At 39.2% G+C, this 20464-nt stretch overlaps 1 protein-coding gene across 10 annotated transcripts; it reads right to left on the bottom strand.

Annotated features, from left to right (window-relative positions):
• Window positions 1-1319: 1319 nt before the first annotated feature.
• Window positions 1320-19751, bottom strand: LOC120565276 (AP-1 complex subunit sigma-2). 10 transcript variants are annotated; one of them, XM_039810916.1, is made up of 8 exons: window positions 19637-19751; window positions 18746-18924; window positions 15549-15657; window positions 14946-15083; window positions 13094-13124; window positions 8622-8684; window positions 4063-4071; window positions 1796-1891 (listed from the first exon to the last, which is right to left on the bottom strand). In XM_039810916.1, exons 1-6 carry the CDS (start codon window positions 19715-19717, stop codon window positions 8632-8634), a joined length of 591 nt encoding a protein of 196 aa, XP_039666850.1. In that variant the 5' UTR covers window positions 19718-19751; the 3' UTR covers window positions 1796-1891; window positions 4063-4071; window positions 8622-8631. The 10 variants fall into 10 exon arrangements, with proteins under 10 accessions (XP_039666847.1, XP_039666848.1, XP_039666852.1 ...); XM_039810913.1 differs by lacking the exon at window positions 8622-8684 and having other exon boundaries at window positions 1320-1891; XM_039810917.1 differs by lacking the exon at window positions 4063-4071 and having other exon boundaries at window positions 1794-1891.
• Between the last annotated feature and the right edge of the window lie 713 nt (window positions 19752-20464).

Here is a 20464-nt window from a genome sequence, read left to right as displayed (position 1 = left end):
GTGACATAATGTTGGTTTGTGTTTCGGCCTGTGTGTTGGTATCAACCGCCCAGTTTGCCAGATATACCTGTAAACATGTAAACCCAGCGCTACAGCTGGAACGCTGTACACGCCATGAAAGCGCAAACAAATGAACGGGATCAACAGAGATAGATTCTACCCGACCTAGCTTCTGAGCACGGGCTTCTATGACTGTCAATATAGCCAGCATCTAGCGTTAGCTACTCCGCTGTGCTGTGGAGAAATGTCTGGCTATTGTTGTGATTGCTGCGGTCTCAGCCTGGCAACCTCCGGGGGAGACGACTCTCTCCAGTATTTTTAATTTGTACTGCAGTAACTATTTTAAACGCTAGCTGTCAGTATTACATATTGCACCTTTAAGCAGGTAAAGATCCAGATAGTTCTTTTGCCACCTAGCGGACAAGAAAACCACGAGTGCAGCTTTAAGTGAACACATCCTGTGTCTTAAAATTAGCCACTAAGATATTTTACAACAACTAATCGCTGTTGCATCTTTGATTCAGTACAATACGTTAATGAAATAAAGTCAGATATTGACCCGCTACATTACAGTGACATGCGAACAGAAACAGATTCTTTCATTTCAAATGAATGGGACGTGTGTCAGCGATTAAGGCCTTCAACATTAAGTGGGATCCTGCCATTAGAAACCAGTAGGAGTGATAATGGCCTGTAAACTCAGGAAATACTCATTATATGATGAACATTTTGTCTTTAAGTCAGTTCATCTATAGTGCTCTCACTTTAGACTGCGGTGGATTACAGTGTAAGTACAGTTATATACAGATATATCTCAAATGCCAAATGCATTGTGCTTGAAACTAAGTTCATGATAATGACAATGCCGTTGAAACATAACTCTTTGGTTCTGTTAATGTAATACTTTACTTTCCTTTACAATATATCTTATTCTATAACTCTTACACATGAAATTCAGAAGTAGTTCTGAAATCATTAAATATACTTCACAGAATAGAGCTTTGGTCAGCTTTGGTCAAATCGCGTTCAAGCAGTTCACTCAGTACAGCGTCTTGGTGTGGACTGGAACCATAGACTGGATGATAGTAATGGACAAAGCATCCGGTTTGGCGAAGTGCTGCAAATGTGGACGCCTTAAACCTGCATTCTATCTGAAATCCAGCAGGGGGCGACACGTGCGGTTGCAAAAGGAGGTCGGTTTCTCTAGAAGTCTATGAGAAAGTGACCCACTTGTCACTTGATTTATCAGTAAACATTTTCATAATGAGATTATGATCTCAATCGCTAGTTTTAAGTCTTCTGCAACACAGAATGATGTTTTTAATTATGATTATGATTTTAAAATCGGCGATAAAGCAGGGGGTGTTTTAGGGCGTGGCTATGATGTGATTGCCAGTGAAAGTTTGTAAGGTAGAGTTTAAGGGCTCCTCCCTCTCGTCTAAAATCGTGGTCTAAAAGCGCCCATAACGGCAAACTCGACGACTCATAGCAGATCTCCACAAACCAATGGGTGACGTCACGCATGCTCTGTCCATTAATATTATACAGTCTATGACTGGAACACAGCAACAAATAAAAACCTTAATCATGCTGCATTTCCCCTTGTTAACGTCTACAGTTAACAGTTAACGTCATCACACAAGACAAATAACTCAGCAGGAAATAACCCAAACAGTGCTACATTGTTTGTCTCAGAAAACAGGTAGAAAACAAAGGCAGAGTTGTGTATGTGTCACTGTAAAGTTGAGTGTGCTCAAAGGTGAATTGGAGTTGTTATCTGCTACATACAGCAGCTGGCAGATGAAGGATGTGTGTGGCAAGTGGATGATGATATGGACCACGTTTATGTCAGTCCAATTTCCTCCAGTACGCTGCGCGGTGTCTCTGCTTCCTGTGGAGGAGAGAGAGGAACCACAGCTCCAGTCAAGTGCTCAGTGAGCTACATCCAGCACACCCAATACAGCAGATTTCAACAATGACAGCATTACACACACACACACACACACACACACACACACACACACACACACACACACACACACACACACACACACACACACACACACAGTGAGGGGCCATTTTCTCTGGTATGTCACCAGTCTCAACAGCAGTAGTTTTGGGGGGAAATTTCAGGTATTTAAACGTACAGTGGTTGACTTTCTGCTAACAGTTCACCCTTCATACTCCAATATTTTTATATTAAAACTGAATCTAAATAAATAAAAATACATGCAAAGTGAAAGGAGTGGCTTGTACTAAGGAACCCACAACTCGGTTCAAATTCTACATATATATATATATATATATATATATATATATATATATATATATATATATATATATACACACACATAATAACAAAGTTTATTTACATTCACCGTTTCTAATGAATGAATTGTGTGTATTTTTCGGCCTAACAAATGTGTTCAGTGCATTTTCTTCCCCGTAAAACATTTGCAAAGCCAATTTTTGAAATATTTTAAAATAGTTTCTTGTTACATCCATGTTTGCGACTGTGCAGTCTTCTTCTTCCTTGCAATTGCAAGCGCACTGCTACGCAAACAGCATGAAAGCGATGGCAGGAGTATAATGCTCCACCCACATTCTCATGCCATGCATGATAAAAAGACCCACTAGCAAAAACATTGCTCTATGGCAATATGGCTCTATGGTCAAATAGGGTCAAATATTACACACAGCATCTTTAAAGCTGCATTAAATCTTTTTTATATTTACACTGAATCAATTTAATATATACATGGAATGGGTGGCTCTTAGTGAGGAACCAACAACTCACCCTCCAGATTCTACATGGATGACTTTTGATACTACAATTAGTTGTTTAAGTTCCATTAATCAATATGTCTAATATGTATATGTGCACACACAACATATTAAAATAGACCCTTTTCTTGTCAAAGCAGGACAAGCACAGGTGTAAATAATAACATAAATAAAATATATGACATATATAATAACTATGATGGTTCCATTCCATTAAGTCCCAGTGAGCCATGTCAGTGAGTGAGCACGCATAATACCAGCACCATGGAACTGGGTCACCTAAATGGAATGCAGCAATCATTGTTATTAAGACACAATGTCTGCTGTGAAAAGACTCTATTGGCCTACATACTTCAACTAATTAGTATCGCCTTGGCCAAGGAGGTTATGTTTTCGGTTTGGTTTGTCAGCAGGACCCGATTTTCATCACACTTAGTGGAAGGGTTTAGCATGGGCCAAGGAAGAACCCATTTAATTCTGGAGCAGATCTGAATCATGGGGCGGATACACAAATTATTTTTCACTTTTTTTAACATTAGGAGACTGGCCGCCCCCAAAAAAGGACCCTATATGCAGTTTGTACGAGCAGCCTATTACGACCCATATTTACGTTTGTTGTTACACGGCTACCTCTAGTAGCTGTTCTAATTATACCAGGAGCAAAGGCAGGAGTCAGGTGACGTAGTATAAAGACTCTAATGTCCCCATGAGGGAAGAGGACAGGGTGGATGGGTCAAACAAACACAGGACTTTAACCCAGGAAACTGCTGTTAGTGTCCTGTGTGAAACTAAAAGTCAACGTTGACTTATTTTACCTTACATACAGTATTTAAGTTAACTGGCAAGTTAAGTTACGTACTTATGTACATAACCCCAGTTATGTAACAAACTGATATTTTAACTCAAACCTTGATTTTTTTCCCTAAACCTAACAAAGTAATTCAATATTAACCACGTGTTTAAACTGCGACTGTTACATTTGGTATGAGGGCGTGTTGATCTCCTGCCACCGGTAGGGGCGCTAATTTAGGAAACGCTCCTGTGGGTCATATTAGAGGGTAGGAACAAAGGGCCTATGCGGTCATGTGGGTTGGAGGACCGTTGGAGATAGGGCATGGTCTTGGCGAGGGTCTCTGCTCCCTGAGTGCCCATCTAGTTAGATATATATTTTTGTGTCCATGCTGTACCTACGCTAATGTGTCACAAATCATAAACAACAACGTGTGCAGGAAAACATCAGGGCTGTAGCTTATGGCAGAAAGAAAGAGAAGCACTTACTTTGGCATCCTATAACAAGGTTCAGCACAAAGTAAAGAGAGGAGTTGCATCAGAGCAGTAGAACAAAAAGATGGCTTTTTGGTAAGAGGAGAAAAACAAGACACTTTTGAAGTGGCATTTCATGTTCAGCCCAGATCTTGAAATAAAAAACCATGCATTATTCACCAATTATACTATACTTTTCACTCTTGGGGTACATTTAGCTAAACTAGCGGTGGATAGACGAATCCCTTGTTGCCAATTAGGTCGGCTAAACATCTTCATCTGCAAAGCAAATGGAGCTCGACACCATTCAGTGGCTTGTTTACGACAGAAGAAAAACTAAATGACTAAATGTCAGCCTGAGCTTCAAATGTGTCACATGTGGAGGGAAAAAACACAACATAAACAGTTATATTAAAGAAAGACACCGGTGTGCTTAACTGACAAAGAATCATAACAATTTATTAATTATCTATTATATACATTGATAAAGAATGCTCAAATTATCATAACAGTCTCTCTTTCTTAATGGGACACAGATAAACCATGACAGATCATACAAAACATTTTAGGTGCTTTGTCAGTGTGCATTCATGAAAGATAAAGAATTTGTAAGGCTAATGATTTCAAGTAGGTCTATTATTATTATTATTATTATTATTATTATTATTATAATGTAGAACGCCAAAAGAGCCTTTAGTTAATCAGTGCAAAGACAAAGTATTTCTTTAGCATTAACATTAATACCCACTTATACCACTTACCTTGAGAGTGGGTGTTTTGCTTTTTTATTTAAATAGGAAATAATTAGGGTCTATTAATAATTTAAAAGATTTAAAAATCACATTTAAATAGTTGAAAAAGCCATTAGGTCTTCTAGTATGCGATATAGTCTGGACTAGGGTTTGTTCTGATTTAAAAAAAATATATATAACAACTCCTAGAATCCCAGCAAGGACAATACCTAAAATTAAAAATAAAAACCCAACTGTAATCCACTACAAATCCACTAGATACATGACAAAGAAACAATAAAAATATGAAATATAAAACTGATTGGATGAACACCTTTTGGACATAACAAACAATTAAGTGTGAAGGTGATGAGCCTTGAATCTGTGTTGAAGTAACAGCAGAATTAAGATGATCATATTTTGTGACCTGGTCTTCAAGCATTTCTTTTCAAGAGTGTGTTTAAACTTAAATACTCATGACTTGAAGATATTCTGTGTACTTCAACACAGTCAGACACATTAGTGCACAACAGGGGGCAGACTTTCCCCACGTTTTTTTGAGTGCCAATGGCAAAGATAAACAGATAAACATAACAAGTAGGGAGTTTGTGAAGAACACCCATCATGAGGAAATCATTTGACATAAATCGTCCTATGTAATTTGTATCTGACAGCATGGTGTAATAAATGTGACCAGTCTAAAACCAAACGTTTTCAATCAGGTGCCATCCTGATCCAATACTGTACGGATTTTCTTTCAATCAAAATTCAGCTGAATTCAACTGGTTTCAAAGAATTAGTATATCAGCTGCTAACGAAAGAAAAATTGCATAATTTTGTTGAGGTTGAAAGTTAGTTCTTCACCTTGGAAACAGGTTAAAAAAACAACTAATAAACAAATACAAAACAAAATAAATCTCATCACACGGCCCACTTTAAAGTGCTCATATTATGCTCATTTTCAGGTTCATAATTGTATTTAGAGGTTGTAGGGGGATAGGTTTACATGGTTTAAAAAAACAGCATATTTTTGTTGTACTGCTCGATGCTGCAGCTCCTCTTTTCACCCTGTGTGTTGAGCTTTCTGTTTTAGCTACAGAGTGAGACCTCTCACTTCTATCCCATCTTTGTTGGGAGTCGCACATGCTTAGTACCTAGGTAAGGACTACTAGCCAGTCAGAAACAGAGTATGAGGGCGTGCCCTGACAGTACCTATGGACTACTAGCCAGTCAGAAGCAGTGTGCCCTGACAGTACCTAGGTAAGGACTACTAGCCAGTCAGAAGCAGAGTATGAGGGCGTGCCCTGACAGTAACTAGGTAAGGACTACTAGCCAGTCAGAAGCAGAGTATGAGGGCGTGCCCTGACAGTAACTAGGTAAGGACTACTAGCCAGTCAGAAGCAGAGTATGAGGGCGTGCCATGCTAGCAGCTAGGTGAGCATTATAACGTGTGTTCCAAAGTGACCACCAGTGATGCCACGTAACGCGTTACTTGTAACGTTACTCTAATCTGAGCACTTTTTTCAGTAACGAGTAATCTAACGCGTTACTATTTCCAAACCAGTAATAAGATTAAAGTTACTTATCCAAGTCACTGTGCGTTACTATTTTTGTCATTTTCCTTAGTAAAAATATATATTTTTGCTTTCTTCTTGTGTCTCGGGGAGTGAAGACACGTATGCGACAAGTCCCGTTTTCAGCATGTGGACAGGTCACGTGTACCACGCAGCGACACAAACGTAAACAACAATGGAGGGAGGAGAGAGATGTGCGCTTTCTAGCTGGAAATACAGTCACTGTTTTGAGTTTGTGTCAGCTAAAGAGGGCAGTATTAAGGTTCGTTGTACACTCTGTGCTGGTGGCGACAAAGTGCTATCTAGCTACAAAAACACTACGTCAAATTTTAAGAAACATTTGGAGTCGCAGCACTGCAGTCAAACTTACAGAGCAAGTCCCAGCAGGTGGTGGGAAGCAGAGAGAAGGAGGCCCCCCACCACCCGAACAACAAAAGCTGGACATCGGTGCAAAACCAGTAAGTGGGGGAGAGTTGAAGAAGTTGGTCGGGCAGTAGGCCTATGTTGTAGTGGAAATGCTGCCCTTAAACACGGTTGACTGGCTCTCTTTGGTGCCATAATAAACCAGATCCGACTACTGGCGACGCTGAGCTGCCTCACAGTAAACCGGATGTCATGTTTATGTTGAGGCTGTGGGGGTGTTGTCGGCTGTTGCTGAATGTAACTAATAAAGTAACTTGCAATCTAACTTCGTTACTTTTAAAATCAAGTAATCTGTAAAGTAACTAAATTACTTTTATAATCAAGTAATCTGTAAAGTAACTAAGTTACTTTTTCAAAGTAACTGTGGCAACACTGGTGACCACGTTTGTCTCTGAAGTAAAGGCTGGACTACAATAGAGCTGTTTGGAGCAGTTTGTGAACAGTGTTTTCTGTTGGGGATGGAAAGTCCCTTTGGGGGGGGCTTTGGGCTTTTACACTTTGTAAACCTATAACGGGCACAACAAAGATATACAACACAATAAAGAAAAGGGGAAAAGCCCAAAAGCATAATATGAGCACTTTAAGCTGCACATCCCGTGTTAAGCTCCGAAGAAAATCTAGTGACTTTTGGGTCATGATGGCACATGATGCAAACTTGCTTTTGAGTTGTTCAACTCGTGCAATGAAACCAATAATACATGGCAGAATGACAGGCATGTAACAATACGTCACCACAAAATATATTACATGTTATCAATGATGAGTAAATCCATATAAATTGGGTGATGTGTTTAAGTTACATTTTCAAACCTCAGTAACAGGACTATGGTCAGCAAACAAATTGTCTAATGCAGCCTAAACGTTTCCATCATTTACTGTAGTTGTTCAATTTACTTAACTATTATTCTGACAATATTGTATCATGACTGTCATGTATGAAATTTGATAGTAAGCTGAGAATATTGTTATGCCCTCCCAAACCAATGACAATGACAGGTGCTCAGAATGCAGAAAGAAAGGTGCCAGGCACTGAGGAGCTCAGCATGCAGGGTGGACAGCAGCAGCAGCAGCAGCAGCAGCAGCAGCAGCAGCGATGGCAGCCCATCAGTACATAGGCACATTAAAGTACTCATGACGGGGCTGGGGGAGAGAAACGCACACAGCTTAGAAAACAAGATGATGTTGAGCCGTAACAGCCCCCTCACACAGACACTTCATTCACAGGACATGCAGGAGACAGTGCAGCAGCCTGGAGTACTCTCACCACTGTTCCGCCTTTATCTATTAAAGGAATTGTTCTTTTTTTTTCTTTCTCTAGTCTAGGGAATACACTTGTTCGCTTTCTTGCTAAGAGTTAGATGAGTGACGGAAGTCAAGCAATCTCACAGTGGGTTTTATGTCTCGGTTTCACTTTGAAGGTAAACTGAACAGCTAGCTTAGCTTAATTTAGCTCACATTCCGAAACAAATAATATAACATTCCCCTCACTCAAAACATTTCTTCTTGTTTTTTTTTAAACAATTTTGTTTCATTTTCCACTGCATATTAACTTTATCTGAGGGCACACAGTTAAAGTGTCACCTATCCAAACTGCAGAAATGTAATATACTGTGTGTATATATATATATATATATATATAAAAACATAGAAAACATCTGGTAGAGGACAGTGTCAATGACATGTTACACATGGAAAACAAAGACAAACAGACTGAGACAATACAAACATGTATTGTCGGCCTTTTAGTGAGCTACAGACAGACTGATGTATACAGTTAGAAGACTGAGACTGACTAGAGGGCTCTAGCAGTATGCACGGCCTAAATCCACAAACACAGAGTATTCACCTCAGCAGGCCTAATTCTGGAAAAGACCAGAAGACTCAGAGACCATATTTGGGACCATCACACCTGTGAGGCAAAGATTGTTTTTATAAGGACACAAATAAACAGAACATGGCACCACTGGTCAATCTCTCAGGAAAGCTACAGCATCTACACATCTACAGTACGTGCTCGGGCACCGCCACCATAACAATGCCCTCTTCATGAGGACGTCGCGGCTCAATTTATCTCTGAAGTCTAACATGCAGAGTTGAGCTGAGCAGGAAATCTTCTGAGGCTTCATTATTCCAAAAGAAGATATGCTTGCTTGCTGGCACCAAAGTAATGACCCGTTCCTGAGAAATGTTTCATTAAAGGCTTATTAAAATAACTTCCACCAAATCCCCTGTGGTATGTTTTCCACGTAATTACTGCACTATGCACTTACTAAAGCCAGAGGCACTCATTCCAAATATGCCCCGACTCAACCCCAGCATTATTTTCACAAACTTCTATGTGCATTATGTTTAGATTTTCTTTAAGGATGACAATTATCCTTGTCTCCAATTATAAAAATCAGGGTGTTTTTTTTGTTGTTGTTTTTTTGCTCGTATAGTATGTCTAATTATTTGAACTTTTAAAACACCAGGGTGCAATGGTGAGTTGCAGAATTTCCTAATGTTTGGTCAAATTTTTCAACAAGTGGTGTATAAGATGTTTGTGTAATGGATGGACAAAATGGTCATTTTAAAGTCAAATAACACCACGTACAAAATCCTGCGGAATGAATATTAGTCAATGTAAAATACTTCCACATGTAACATGTTAGGGTTATTGTTATTCCTTTTCTACCATTTCAAATAAAGACATACAGAATCATTCATCTGAGCATTTCCATTCAATGCGGTTAGTAAAACTACAGGCTGGTCTTCACACAGGCAGCATAACTCTTTTCACTTATCCATGAAAATAGTAATAATTAAAGTTGGAAATGTATTTTTAAAAGAGTGACTTCTTAAAAACGAAACAAGTTGCATCCATGTAAATGGAAATTCAAATAAATCATCTACTACAATAATGTACAATGCAATTGTTAGATTATGCCGCCTGTTAGTGAAACTGCGCATATTCAGATATGTTCTGAACATTCCAGCTTGAGTTCATGCCTGTTGTTACGCTGTGTCATGTTTTTCACTCAGAGTTATGAGACACAGTCAATACCGACAGAAGAACATGCAGAGGTAGTCCACGGCACGCACAACTGGAAACCCATGCTGACTGACTGACTGCACCAGTCTAGTAGTTACCAAATTGCCTGGATGGAGCCACGGATGGACTCTAGGCCCATTACAAGAGCTCCTCATTTGGCAAACTTCCCCAGTCTTCATTCTGGCTCTATAAATACAGGGTAAACGTGGATTGGCACTGTTGAGGTTTTGACTCTGTTTCTTTCAAAGTGAGCATATGAACTAAATGGTTTAAGAAAGCGACTCAATTCATAACGGCGTACGCGTAAAAGGCACACGCCCACATTAAGAACTTACAATAAGCCTCTAAGGATCCCAGTACACTACGTTCTCTACAGCACAGCTAGCTGATGGGGCTGTAAATCAATGAACAGCCCTGCAGTTTGTCCTCAGGGATTATAGACTTGGCTGGGCTGCAGCTGCCTCACAGCTAATGGTTATGGGCCACATTTGGATTTCCTAATGCTTCCCGACTTTATTGCTCATTTCATTACTTGCTTAAGGCCACTTTTGTATTCCAAGTTTGTTAAAACTGAGTATAGTTTCAAAGTCAGTTGAGTTTGCAAACGTTGGTGCCCTCATGCTTGGCCATCAGATATGTCTTTTTTTTTTTATCCATACAGCATGTACTGCACATGTAGCAACGTCAAAAAGATGATGACTGACTCAAGTCAGATCTATGAGGCAAATAATGAAGATAGATCTATCACACATCAATAAATGACGATGACAAAATAATACTTTTATGTTTGAACGTTACAATTGTAAACAAACTGACTGAAATTAAACTTTCTGGTGGCATAATAACTTAATAATAACTCAACATCCACTGGAGCTGCAGTGGAAATTATATTTATCTATTTTTTTTAAGGTTAAATTTATCTTTGAATAAAAGTCGGACCTACACATCAACAGGCTCATCTCACTGTATCTGTATCAGTGTTCATGTTAGAAAATATGCTAAATTATGTATTTTTAGGCACTTTCATCCATAGTTTCCTTATTTCAGGTTCTTTCTGCAGCACATGTTACTGTTACTCATATTTGGTTATTTCAAACTGCAAAATATCCCGTATATATGCTCATCATCAGTATTTATCTTTATCACAAATGATCAAATTTGAGGACATTTTGCCAAAACATTTGGTGTTTGTTGCGTATGTAAAGAATCCCTCAAAAGGTCCAGTATTGGTCATTCTCTACAGTTCTCTACAGCACCTTTTCCATTGGAAGTTAATGGTTTGTCAGCAGTGACCTGATTTTGCGTTCCTAGAACTCGTTAGCAGCAGCCTTTTGGCTCACTGACTAAATGTTGAGCAAACAAATCCAGCAAACCCATCAGCCTGCTGACACTGATGAAGTATATACCAGACTACTGTGTACTTCCAAATACTGTATGCACTTGTGCCTCTTACATGTATTCAACATTAAAAACTGCCTTTGCCAGATCACTCTGGTGTGCTGTTTTACATTGTCTACAGACATTCAAACAATCACTTAAATATCTCCGCTGTAACATATTCAAGATATCTGAATAATGATATGTTTCTTGCTCTGCTTTTGGTTTCGATATAGGGCATTAATGGATTGAACAGAAAGAGAGCCTTGTGTGTACTGAGGCTGAAACACAGCTGTGGTGGTTGTTGCTTTACTGCTGAATATGCTTTCGGTCAGAATCCTTAATTGCAGTGACACTGTGGTTTTGTTACTGTAATCATGCTCCCTCTATCTGAAATGCTAATCTGGACCAGAAGTGTTTGTGTGGTCTCAGCGATGCAGACAATGAGGCTTTGTTTCTGGGCTGCAACCTGAGCTCTCCTCACTTCAACCATCAAATACAGTATGTCTGAAAAAGACCGTACGGAATGTGTGGGATGTGGAGAATCAAATCATTTGAAATATTTTAGTGACACTGAAAGGGAGAACTTGTTTTAATGTAATAAGTCACGTATAGATATTCCCTTTAGCTTTCACGAGTCTACCGCGGGGATATAAAGACATTAAAGTTCCTTCTCTCGACGACAGGTTCATAATTATATTTAGATGTTGTACCAGAATAGGTTTACATAGTTTAATTTTCAAAAAACACCATATTTTTTTTTCTTCTTTTCACCCTGTGTGTTGAGCTCTATTTTAGCAGAGTGAGACATCTCACATGTGCAACTCCCATCTTTGTTGGGAGTTGCACATGTGCGGTACCTAGGTAAGGACTACTAGCCAGTCAGAAGCAGAGTATGAGGGCGTGCCCTGACAGTAGCTAGGTAAGGACTACTAGCCAGTCAGAAGCAGAGTATGAGGGCGTGCCCTGACAGTACCTAGGTAAGGACTACTAGCAGTAAAGAGAGGGGGGTAAACACTACTAGCCAGTCAGAAGCAGAGTATGAGGGTGCCCTGACAGTACCAAGGTAAGGACTACTAGCCAGTCAGAAGCAGAGTATGAGGGCGTGCCCTGACAGTAGCTAGGTAAGGACTACTAGCCAGTCAGAAGCAGAGTATGAGGGCGTGCCCTGACAGTACCTAGGTAAGGACTACTAGCCAATCAGAAGCAGAGTATGAGGGCGTGCCCTGACAGTACCTAGGTAAGGACTACTAGCCAATCAGAAGCAGAGTATGAGGGCGTGCCCTGACAGTACCTAGGTAAGGACTACTAGCCAGTCAGAAGCAGAGTATGAGGGCGTGCCCTGACAGTACCTAGGTAAGGACTACTAGCCAGTCAGAAGCAGAGTATGAGGGCGGGCCACGCTAGTAGCTAGGCGAGCATTATAACGTGTGTTACAAAGTGACCCACGTTTGTCTCTGAAGTAAAGGCTGGACTACAGTAGAGCTTTTTGGAGCAGTTGGTGAACAGTGTTTTCTTTGGAGATGGTAAGTCCCTTTGGGGGGGACTTTGGGCTTTTTCACTTTGTAAGATATATAACACAATAAAGGAAAAGGGGAAAAGCCAAAAAGCATAATATGAGCACTTTAACATTTTCCATGTAGATGTGCTGCTGATGAATTGGTTTAGGTTTTGGTTAGTGCCTAGGATTACAGTTACATCAAAGATATCAGGGTTAAAGTCAATATGAAGCAGAAAAACACACCAGCAACTTCAACATCAGTGGTGTATTCCTGGCACTGGACATATTGCTGTTGCTGATTGGTTGTTTCTGAAGCTTTAGCGTTGTGTTGGGGAATCTACAGTACATCTAAAGCTACTGATCTAACACTACAGCAAGGGGTTATTAGTATTTTTTTTACAAACTGTACCTGCAAACAGGCGCATCTGAAAGTCTATATTCTGCAAATCACAATAGTGAAAGAATACACAGGCAAAGACAGAAGAATGTCAGATCAAGATAAATCACGACCAAGCAAACTAAATGAGCACAGTGAAAGCCAATGAAAGGAAAGTCACAAAAAATAAAGCAGGTGTCACTTTTAAAAAAAGACGAAATCAAATTCAAGTACAGTACATTTTTCATACATTTCTCGAATATTTGTAGGAGCTCTGCTTTTACTTGTATGTGATACAGGCACTCCGACTTGAATAAAACTTAAAGCTGTAAACCTTTAGATTTTTACGAACTCAAAGCACATTTGTAAAAACCACTTACTAAATGGTAGTCAATTTTTTTTTGCAATAGCCATTCAATGTATTCATTTTCAGTAATTACCTCTCTATATTATAGTTTTCATTGGTAGTGGTGGAGTCCACCATTTCCGCGCTGGATTTAAACTGCATTCACACGCGAAAGGGATTCACAAATGATTCAGCGTGTTAGCCAGCGTTACCGTTTTATCTCAATATCAACATCACTGTTTACTGTTCAGGTGTTTCAGAGCTGTATAGGGATGGGAATCGATACCCGGTTCCAGTTGAGAACCGGTTCCAAATTGTCCGATATATCGAAATCGTATTCCTCCAAGCTTATCAACTCCTTTTATCGACGCCTGCGTGTTTTTCGGACAGTTGCACATTGCAAAACAATGATGTCAAACTCATGCGTCTACGCTGCTGGCAGAAGGACTCATTGCGGAGAGGAAGAAACAATTCAAAGGGCTTCATTTCATTTCACCGAGAAAGATGACAACAGTGCTGCTTATAATGTCTGTAAAATTAATGATCATTTTAAATAAGCACAAGTTGACATCAGCAATATCCTGAAAAACTGCTTCCTAACCGAGCAGCTTGTCCGTTACTGCGGCTAAATATCCAGTTATAATAACATTACTGCCACGCAGGCAGGCTTAGCAGATTGTTTTTCTTTCACTAAGAAAACCTAAATGTAAACGGATGCTGTACAAATGTTCTCTTATTTCCTCTACACTGTGTTCAGACTCAGAGATAATAAAACAGTTGCATTAATGCTGAAAACCTGTGTAGGCCTACTTTTTTTCCACAGAAAATTGACCAGGAATTAATAAGGGAAACAATAAAGAATCGACACGAAAAGCAGCATGAATAATGGCATTGGTATCAATTAAATATTATCAATTCCCATCCCTAGAGCTGCTGCTAGTTAAAAAGATTTAAACTGATAAAACACGCGGAGGCTTTTATTGTGAAGCAGTGACAGGAAATGCAATGTGTTTGTCACAGGGGTTAGCGCTAACTGCAATCGTTCATCATTAAATGTGTCAACAAAACATTTCAACATTTCACATCAGCGGATCAATCTTAAATATTGCAGCAAGTGACAGAACATTAAGGAGCAGGCACAGTAAGTGTGTTTCCATACATCTAATGTAATGCACATTTGCGAATAAAACAACTGCCGGAAATTGAAAAAGTCCAAAGTCCAAATATCGCAAAAAAAGTAGTTATGCTTGGCTGAGGTGGAAAATTTGGTGTATGGATATTGACATAAACAGACTAATCGAATAAAAAGTATTAAACGGTAATTGTCACAAAATCAACTACAACTGAAATCTTAAAGGTTATACCTCTAAGCGAGGAAGCAGTAGTGTAAAATACTCAATTTAACTTTCTATTCTTTGGTCTGAAAAATCACAAATGTTGACTTAAAGTGGAAAGTAAGAGCAGATTACTAATGAAGTAGAAGAAAGAGAGAGAAACTAATCATTATCGTCCCCCCATTGATTTCATTAGATGCCTTACCTCCTGTAGCAGGTCAGCCTGCTCAATGGCCTTCAACACATTCTTTTTGGACGTCTCCTGAGCTTCCCCACCCAGCAAGAACTCATCCAGAATGAAGTAAGCCTTCTCAAAGTTGAAAATAATGTCCAGCTCACAAACCTGTCGTGCATAAATGAAAAGAACACTAATTATGACTAAGTAGTATTTTCTAGGTTGCAAAAATGGCACAATGGCTTTAATATCCAAATGTCACTACATTGTACTGAAATATGTGGTTTTAATGCACCACATATCTGGAACAAACTCCCAGAAAACTGCAGGTCTGCTGCAACTCTCACTTCTTTTAAAACCAAGGCTGAAGACTTTTCTTTTTGATGCTGCCTTTCTTTAAATAACTGTTCATTTCTTATATTGCACTGTAACTTTTATTCTCGTAATTTTGATCTTTTTTATATTTTTAACTGTTTTAAACAGCACTTTGAATTGGCTTGTTGCTGAAATGTGCTAAACAAATAAAGCTGCCTTGCCTTGCCTTACTGTATTGTACTGTATGTGACAAATAATAAAGTTTTGTCTTCTCCATACAAAAGAATAAGAGAGGTGAGGATACATCAGAAAACGCACACTGCCAAAGTATTTGTCCAGCAGCTCCACATATCTGTGGATGATCTCCAGTGTGATCAGCTCGTTGTCCTGGTCCTCTATGGCACAGCAGAAGTACAGGCTGGCGTATCTGCAACACAGAGACAAGCCAGCCAACTTTAACTTGACAATAGCATTTAAACAAAGTATCTTCCACTGTGAAAACTGCAACATCAACCTGACAACGTAAATATAAGAAGAGCTGACTTTACACCTTTTTATCTCCAAGTGATATATACCGTCTCCCAGCTCACTGTAATAGTGCTGCGAGAGCACTCCTGCCATTATTAAGGATTGCTGTTTACTGTGTACGGGGTATTCATTTAACAGCCAGAAACCGGATGCAGAAGGCTGTATGAGTTAAGCCTCATTCTGCCATGGTTCTTTATCCCTGATAATCCCAGAGGCACTCTTTAAGCATGTGATGATTGGCTCATAAAGGAGGTGGTCAGTTGATCCCTCACAACCAGTGGGTAAGAAGGGCACAATGGACTCGGCTGTACATTTTTAGAAAGACAAGCTTGAAATACTGTCTGGAACAAGTCTACAACTCCACATCCTTGTCTTCTCAGTAGGGCTGCACAATTAATCACAATTTTATCGAAATCGCAATATGAACTAGTGCAATTTCCAAATCGCAGGTTGAAATGATAATTCCCTCCAATATCGTGAAAACACATCGCAATAATCAGAATTAAATAATTTTTTGCACAATGTTGTTTTTAGAGGTATATTTTCTGTTTCACATACGTATGACAGGGAGCTCAGAGCATTTATTGGAGCTACATTTTAAAATTGCCACATATGAATGTGTAGTGGAAGTTTCCTTTGCAGCAGGGGGGGGGGATTTCAGAGTTTAGTAAATTGAAACAAATAAGACAGACTGAGACTAAAACCAAGTTGGGTTTTTGTATTTTATTAAAAAAGATATATTTGCAAATATAGGAGCAACATGATTTCACAAAAGGCCGCAGCCCAGTGTGGAGTCAGTTTCTCAAATGAGTGAACAGAAACACCAGGCTTATATGCATCTTCAGAGTGACAGCACATACGCACTTGGAATATTATGACGCTACAGTTCTTACAGGCAATCTGATACACATGAAGACAATCAGAAAAAACACAAGAGACATCTCGGAGCCATTTCGCCTCCTCCTCCCTGTACGATAGTTTTAGGGTGACCTTGTAGCCCCTATCTGTTCAGACAAACAGTGCTCACATTATGTTCCAGACTGGACGTCTCACAAAGTTAGAATCAAAATCTGCATGTGGGAAATGAGATCAACTCTTTCAGCATTTGTGAGAGAAGTAAAGTACGAATTAAACATAAAAATATAAGGAATTATGCTTAAATGTAATTTTCCCATTACAAATGCAATTTATTTTGGCAAATATATCAGCGAGAGGAGCTGCACCGTCAGTGGATTCAGTCTCATCTCTCATCCCACATTGATTTTTTGACACATGGTCAGGTGGAATGCAGTACACATTTTGAGGATTTGAATTGCTGAAAACTGTCTTCATGAGGACACGCTGTACGTTTTTTTTAATGTCCATGAATCGATTAGTCAATGGACAGAACATTTTGCGGCATCTATTTGGGTAATCGATTCATCGCTGTAGTTATTCTTCAAAAATGCCAAACATTCTCTGCTTCCAGATTCTCAAATGTGATGATTTCCTGCCTATCTTTGTCATATTTGATAGAAAACTAAATATATTTGACTTTTTTTGACTGTTCATAAAATTTGAATACATTGCCTTGAACTGTAAGAAAACACAACAGGCATTTTTCACTATTTTCAGACATTGTATAGACAAAACGATTAATTGAGAAAATAATCGCAGAATAATTGATAATGAAAATGAGTGAGTTGCAGGCCTGGTCATGCTGTATGTCTTTATGAAGACAGGCTGAATGTTGAAATATTAAGTGTGTAATGCGTTAGTTGCTACGCTTTACTAAAACTGTGTGCTCCAGAACCCATCTTTCCAAATCATATACTTTTTAACTGCACATCATAACCAGTCTTAACATCAAACAGCAGCAACAGTTATTGTCTTTGTTGTACTAAAACTGAAATATATTTTCAAATGTCTATGGCCCTTCACATATCCTTAAAATCACAACACATCTCAACCAATATTGAATAATGTTCTCAAAGTAATTACTAATCTTGGACCTCTTTTCCTTCAGCTTTTCAGCAAAGGTATTGCTCATGTTTGGCACATAATTATTATATAAACATACAGCTGTAACAGCTGTATCCAAGAACTCTCTTTTGAGGTGAGTAGGTAGGACATGCTCTGAGAGCTACACAGAACTAATGGAGAACAGATATATTCTGACCACTGCAGTACAACTAGATCCAGAGACAAGAGTCCTAATCACTTACACTTTTATGTCTTCATAGGATGCAATACGAGTCAATTGAATTGTTGTAGACACATGAAAAACTATTAATGTGTTTGTTGTACAATGATGCAAAGTAGGGCTGGGCGATATGGAGAAAATCAAATATCACGATATGTTTGACCAAATACCTCGATATCTATACCGCAACGATAGTGTAGTGTTGACTATTGGTGCATTCACAAAATATTTGCACAATAAGAGTTTTGATAAATAGTCACCAGTAATGTGGATATAATGGCTAAGTGGGTAAAGACAAATAATAGAACAGTTACAAGAGTCTGGTAAGTTCAGAAAATGACATCACTTTAGTGTAATACAGCCTTTCAAACCAGGAAAAGACAAACACTTACGCCATATTACGATATCCAAAATCTAAGACGATATCTAGTCTCATTATCACGATATCGATATAATATCAATATATTGCCCAGCTCTAATGCAAAGTCCCTGAGTCGTCAACACCTCAAGTGCTATGTTTGCCGTTCCCTGTTGGGTCACCCGGGTTCACCAATAATCCGCCTGCTTGTCCGTTGGCACGGCAACAGAATATAATGAAGCAAAATGAATGCTCTTTCTCGTTGTAGTCTGAGTGCAGTCCTGATGCCTTTGTCACTTTGATAACACTTTCTCCTGCTTCTCCAACTGAGCTGTGTGTATGAATGAAAGGTCTATGAATTGCCCAGGGAAGTGTGAAATATTCTTTTCTGTGAGCGTTCAACCAGAGAGCATTTTGTCCATAAACAAGCCCCAACTCACAACCCACCTCTTATATACAACCTTGAGGTCTCTCCACTCCAGAAAGCTGCACATTTTGGGCTTTCGAGCCAGGACCGTCTGCACCAACTCTCTGGTGATCTTCTTTTTCTCCTTATCAGACAAAGGCACGTACCATTTCTGAAGCCTGAGCTTGCCTTGTCGACTAAACAGAAGCATGAACTGCATCTGAAATGAAGAGATGACAGGAAGACAGAGAAGCTGTGAAACACAATGAGAGATAAAGGAGTGGGTGGTTCCACAGAAAGAGGCAAAAGGCATTCGAAAGAACACATCTAATCACTTATAATGTGAAATCAGATGTACATATCAAGAGTCAGTCTGATTCTTACAACTTAAGCCAAATTGAGGAAATTACAGTATGACATGTGGAAGGTGCTCGAGAAATTACCAAGATGCAAGACTAATTATATTTTAATCAGGTCAATCAAACTAAAAACACGATTCATGTAATAACTTCATATCAATGACAATAACATAGTTAGTTATTAAGCTAATTGTGAATGGTCTGCTGCCATGTGTTTAAGATAAACTGCGCAACATTTAACTTCATGTTCATTCAACCTCAACAGTTTCCCAGAGACGACACATCCCGTGTTTTCAATTCAAGATACATTTAAAAAAAATTACATGAGACTGTCATTTTCATAATCAATTAAAAAGCCAGTTCTCTACAGTTATACCATAAACATGACTGAAACCATCACGTTACCGTTATCAACACAACCTAACGGAGGTAGCTACCGTTAACACCGTTATTCAGCGGTTAGCATTAGCCTGTTCAGCCAACGCCTAGCCTGTTTTAAATACGACATGCGACCATGCGTGTATGTTCTTTTTAATATAAAAGGTGAAATTATACACGTTCAAAACTACTTACCTTGAATAACAACACTGTATTCCCCCTCTGACGAAATGAACTACCCAGCGCCACCCTGAAACATACACGGCCAGTTGGCATCAAGCTTCTGATTGGCCAATGGAGCGCTCATAACGTTGTTCATTGGCTGACATTTCTTTACAGTCTCCGCCTATCCTAAGCTTTAATATAGCTTTAACTCGATATCACTGATGTGATTGGCTGATGTGAATACATCAATCAAACCTCAAGGAACCGGATGGTTCCGCACATTAAAACGCAATCATCAGAAGCATCAGCTGAGTGTTTTAATAGAGGCGTAATAACCAGGAGGGAAATGTAGCTAGAAGTGGTAAGTGTAGGACTTAATGGCTTTTAACAGACTTGTTCAAACATAGGCCTACTGTTTGGCATAAACAGTATGTTTGAACAAGGCTGTTTCCCAAAATGTACCCCAAAAAGTTGCACCTGTTGCAGTGGTGGACACAGTATTGCGTGATATTCTTTCAAGTTTATTCGGGGGGGAGGTGGGCATTTTGCCATTTTGTCAGATGGTGACAGGTGAGGTACAGAAAGGAAACATAGGACACTAGGACATCCCTTGCATGATGTTTTGACATTTTAACCTGGGCTCATCTGGGATAGTTGTGAATTGAGTTTTTGCCTGGACCATGTCTAACATGTCATCTGTGTATTCAAACACATGAGCAGGTTATAATGACAGGTGATGGCATTGTCCTGAAAGACACCACTGCCATAAAGAATGATTAATTAAGGTATTCGCCACAGGTGCAGTACAATAGACAAGCCTAAGGGAGGTGTCTAAGGGCCAATAAAAAGTATTAGATA

Source organism: Perca fluviatilis, chromosome 9 (genome assembly GCF_010015445.1).
Source record: "Perca fluviatilis chromosome 9, GENO_Pfluv_1.0, whole genome shotgun sequence".
NCBI lineage: Eukaryota > Metazoa > Chordata > Actinopteri > Perciformes > Percidae > Perca > Perca fluviatilis.
This window is presented reverse-complemented; position numbering and strand designations above follow the sequence as displayed.

Bases quoted from the DNA above. Each gene is read 5' to 3' on its own strand.
- LOC120565276 (XM_039810913.1), bottom strand. From the start codon at position 19,717: ATGCCAACTGGCCGTGTATGTTTCAGGGTGGCGCTGGGTAGTTCATTT. The intron at 18,925-19,636 runs GTAAGTAGTTTT...TCTTCATTTCAG, and splicing joins ATACAGTGTTGTTATTCAAG to ATGCAGTTCATGCTTCTGTT. The intron at 13,125-14,945 runs GTAAGGCATCTA...TGTGATTTGCAG, and splicing joins AGGCTGACCTGCTACAGGAG to AATATAGACTTTCAGATGCG.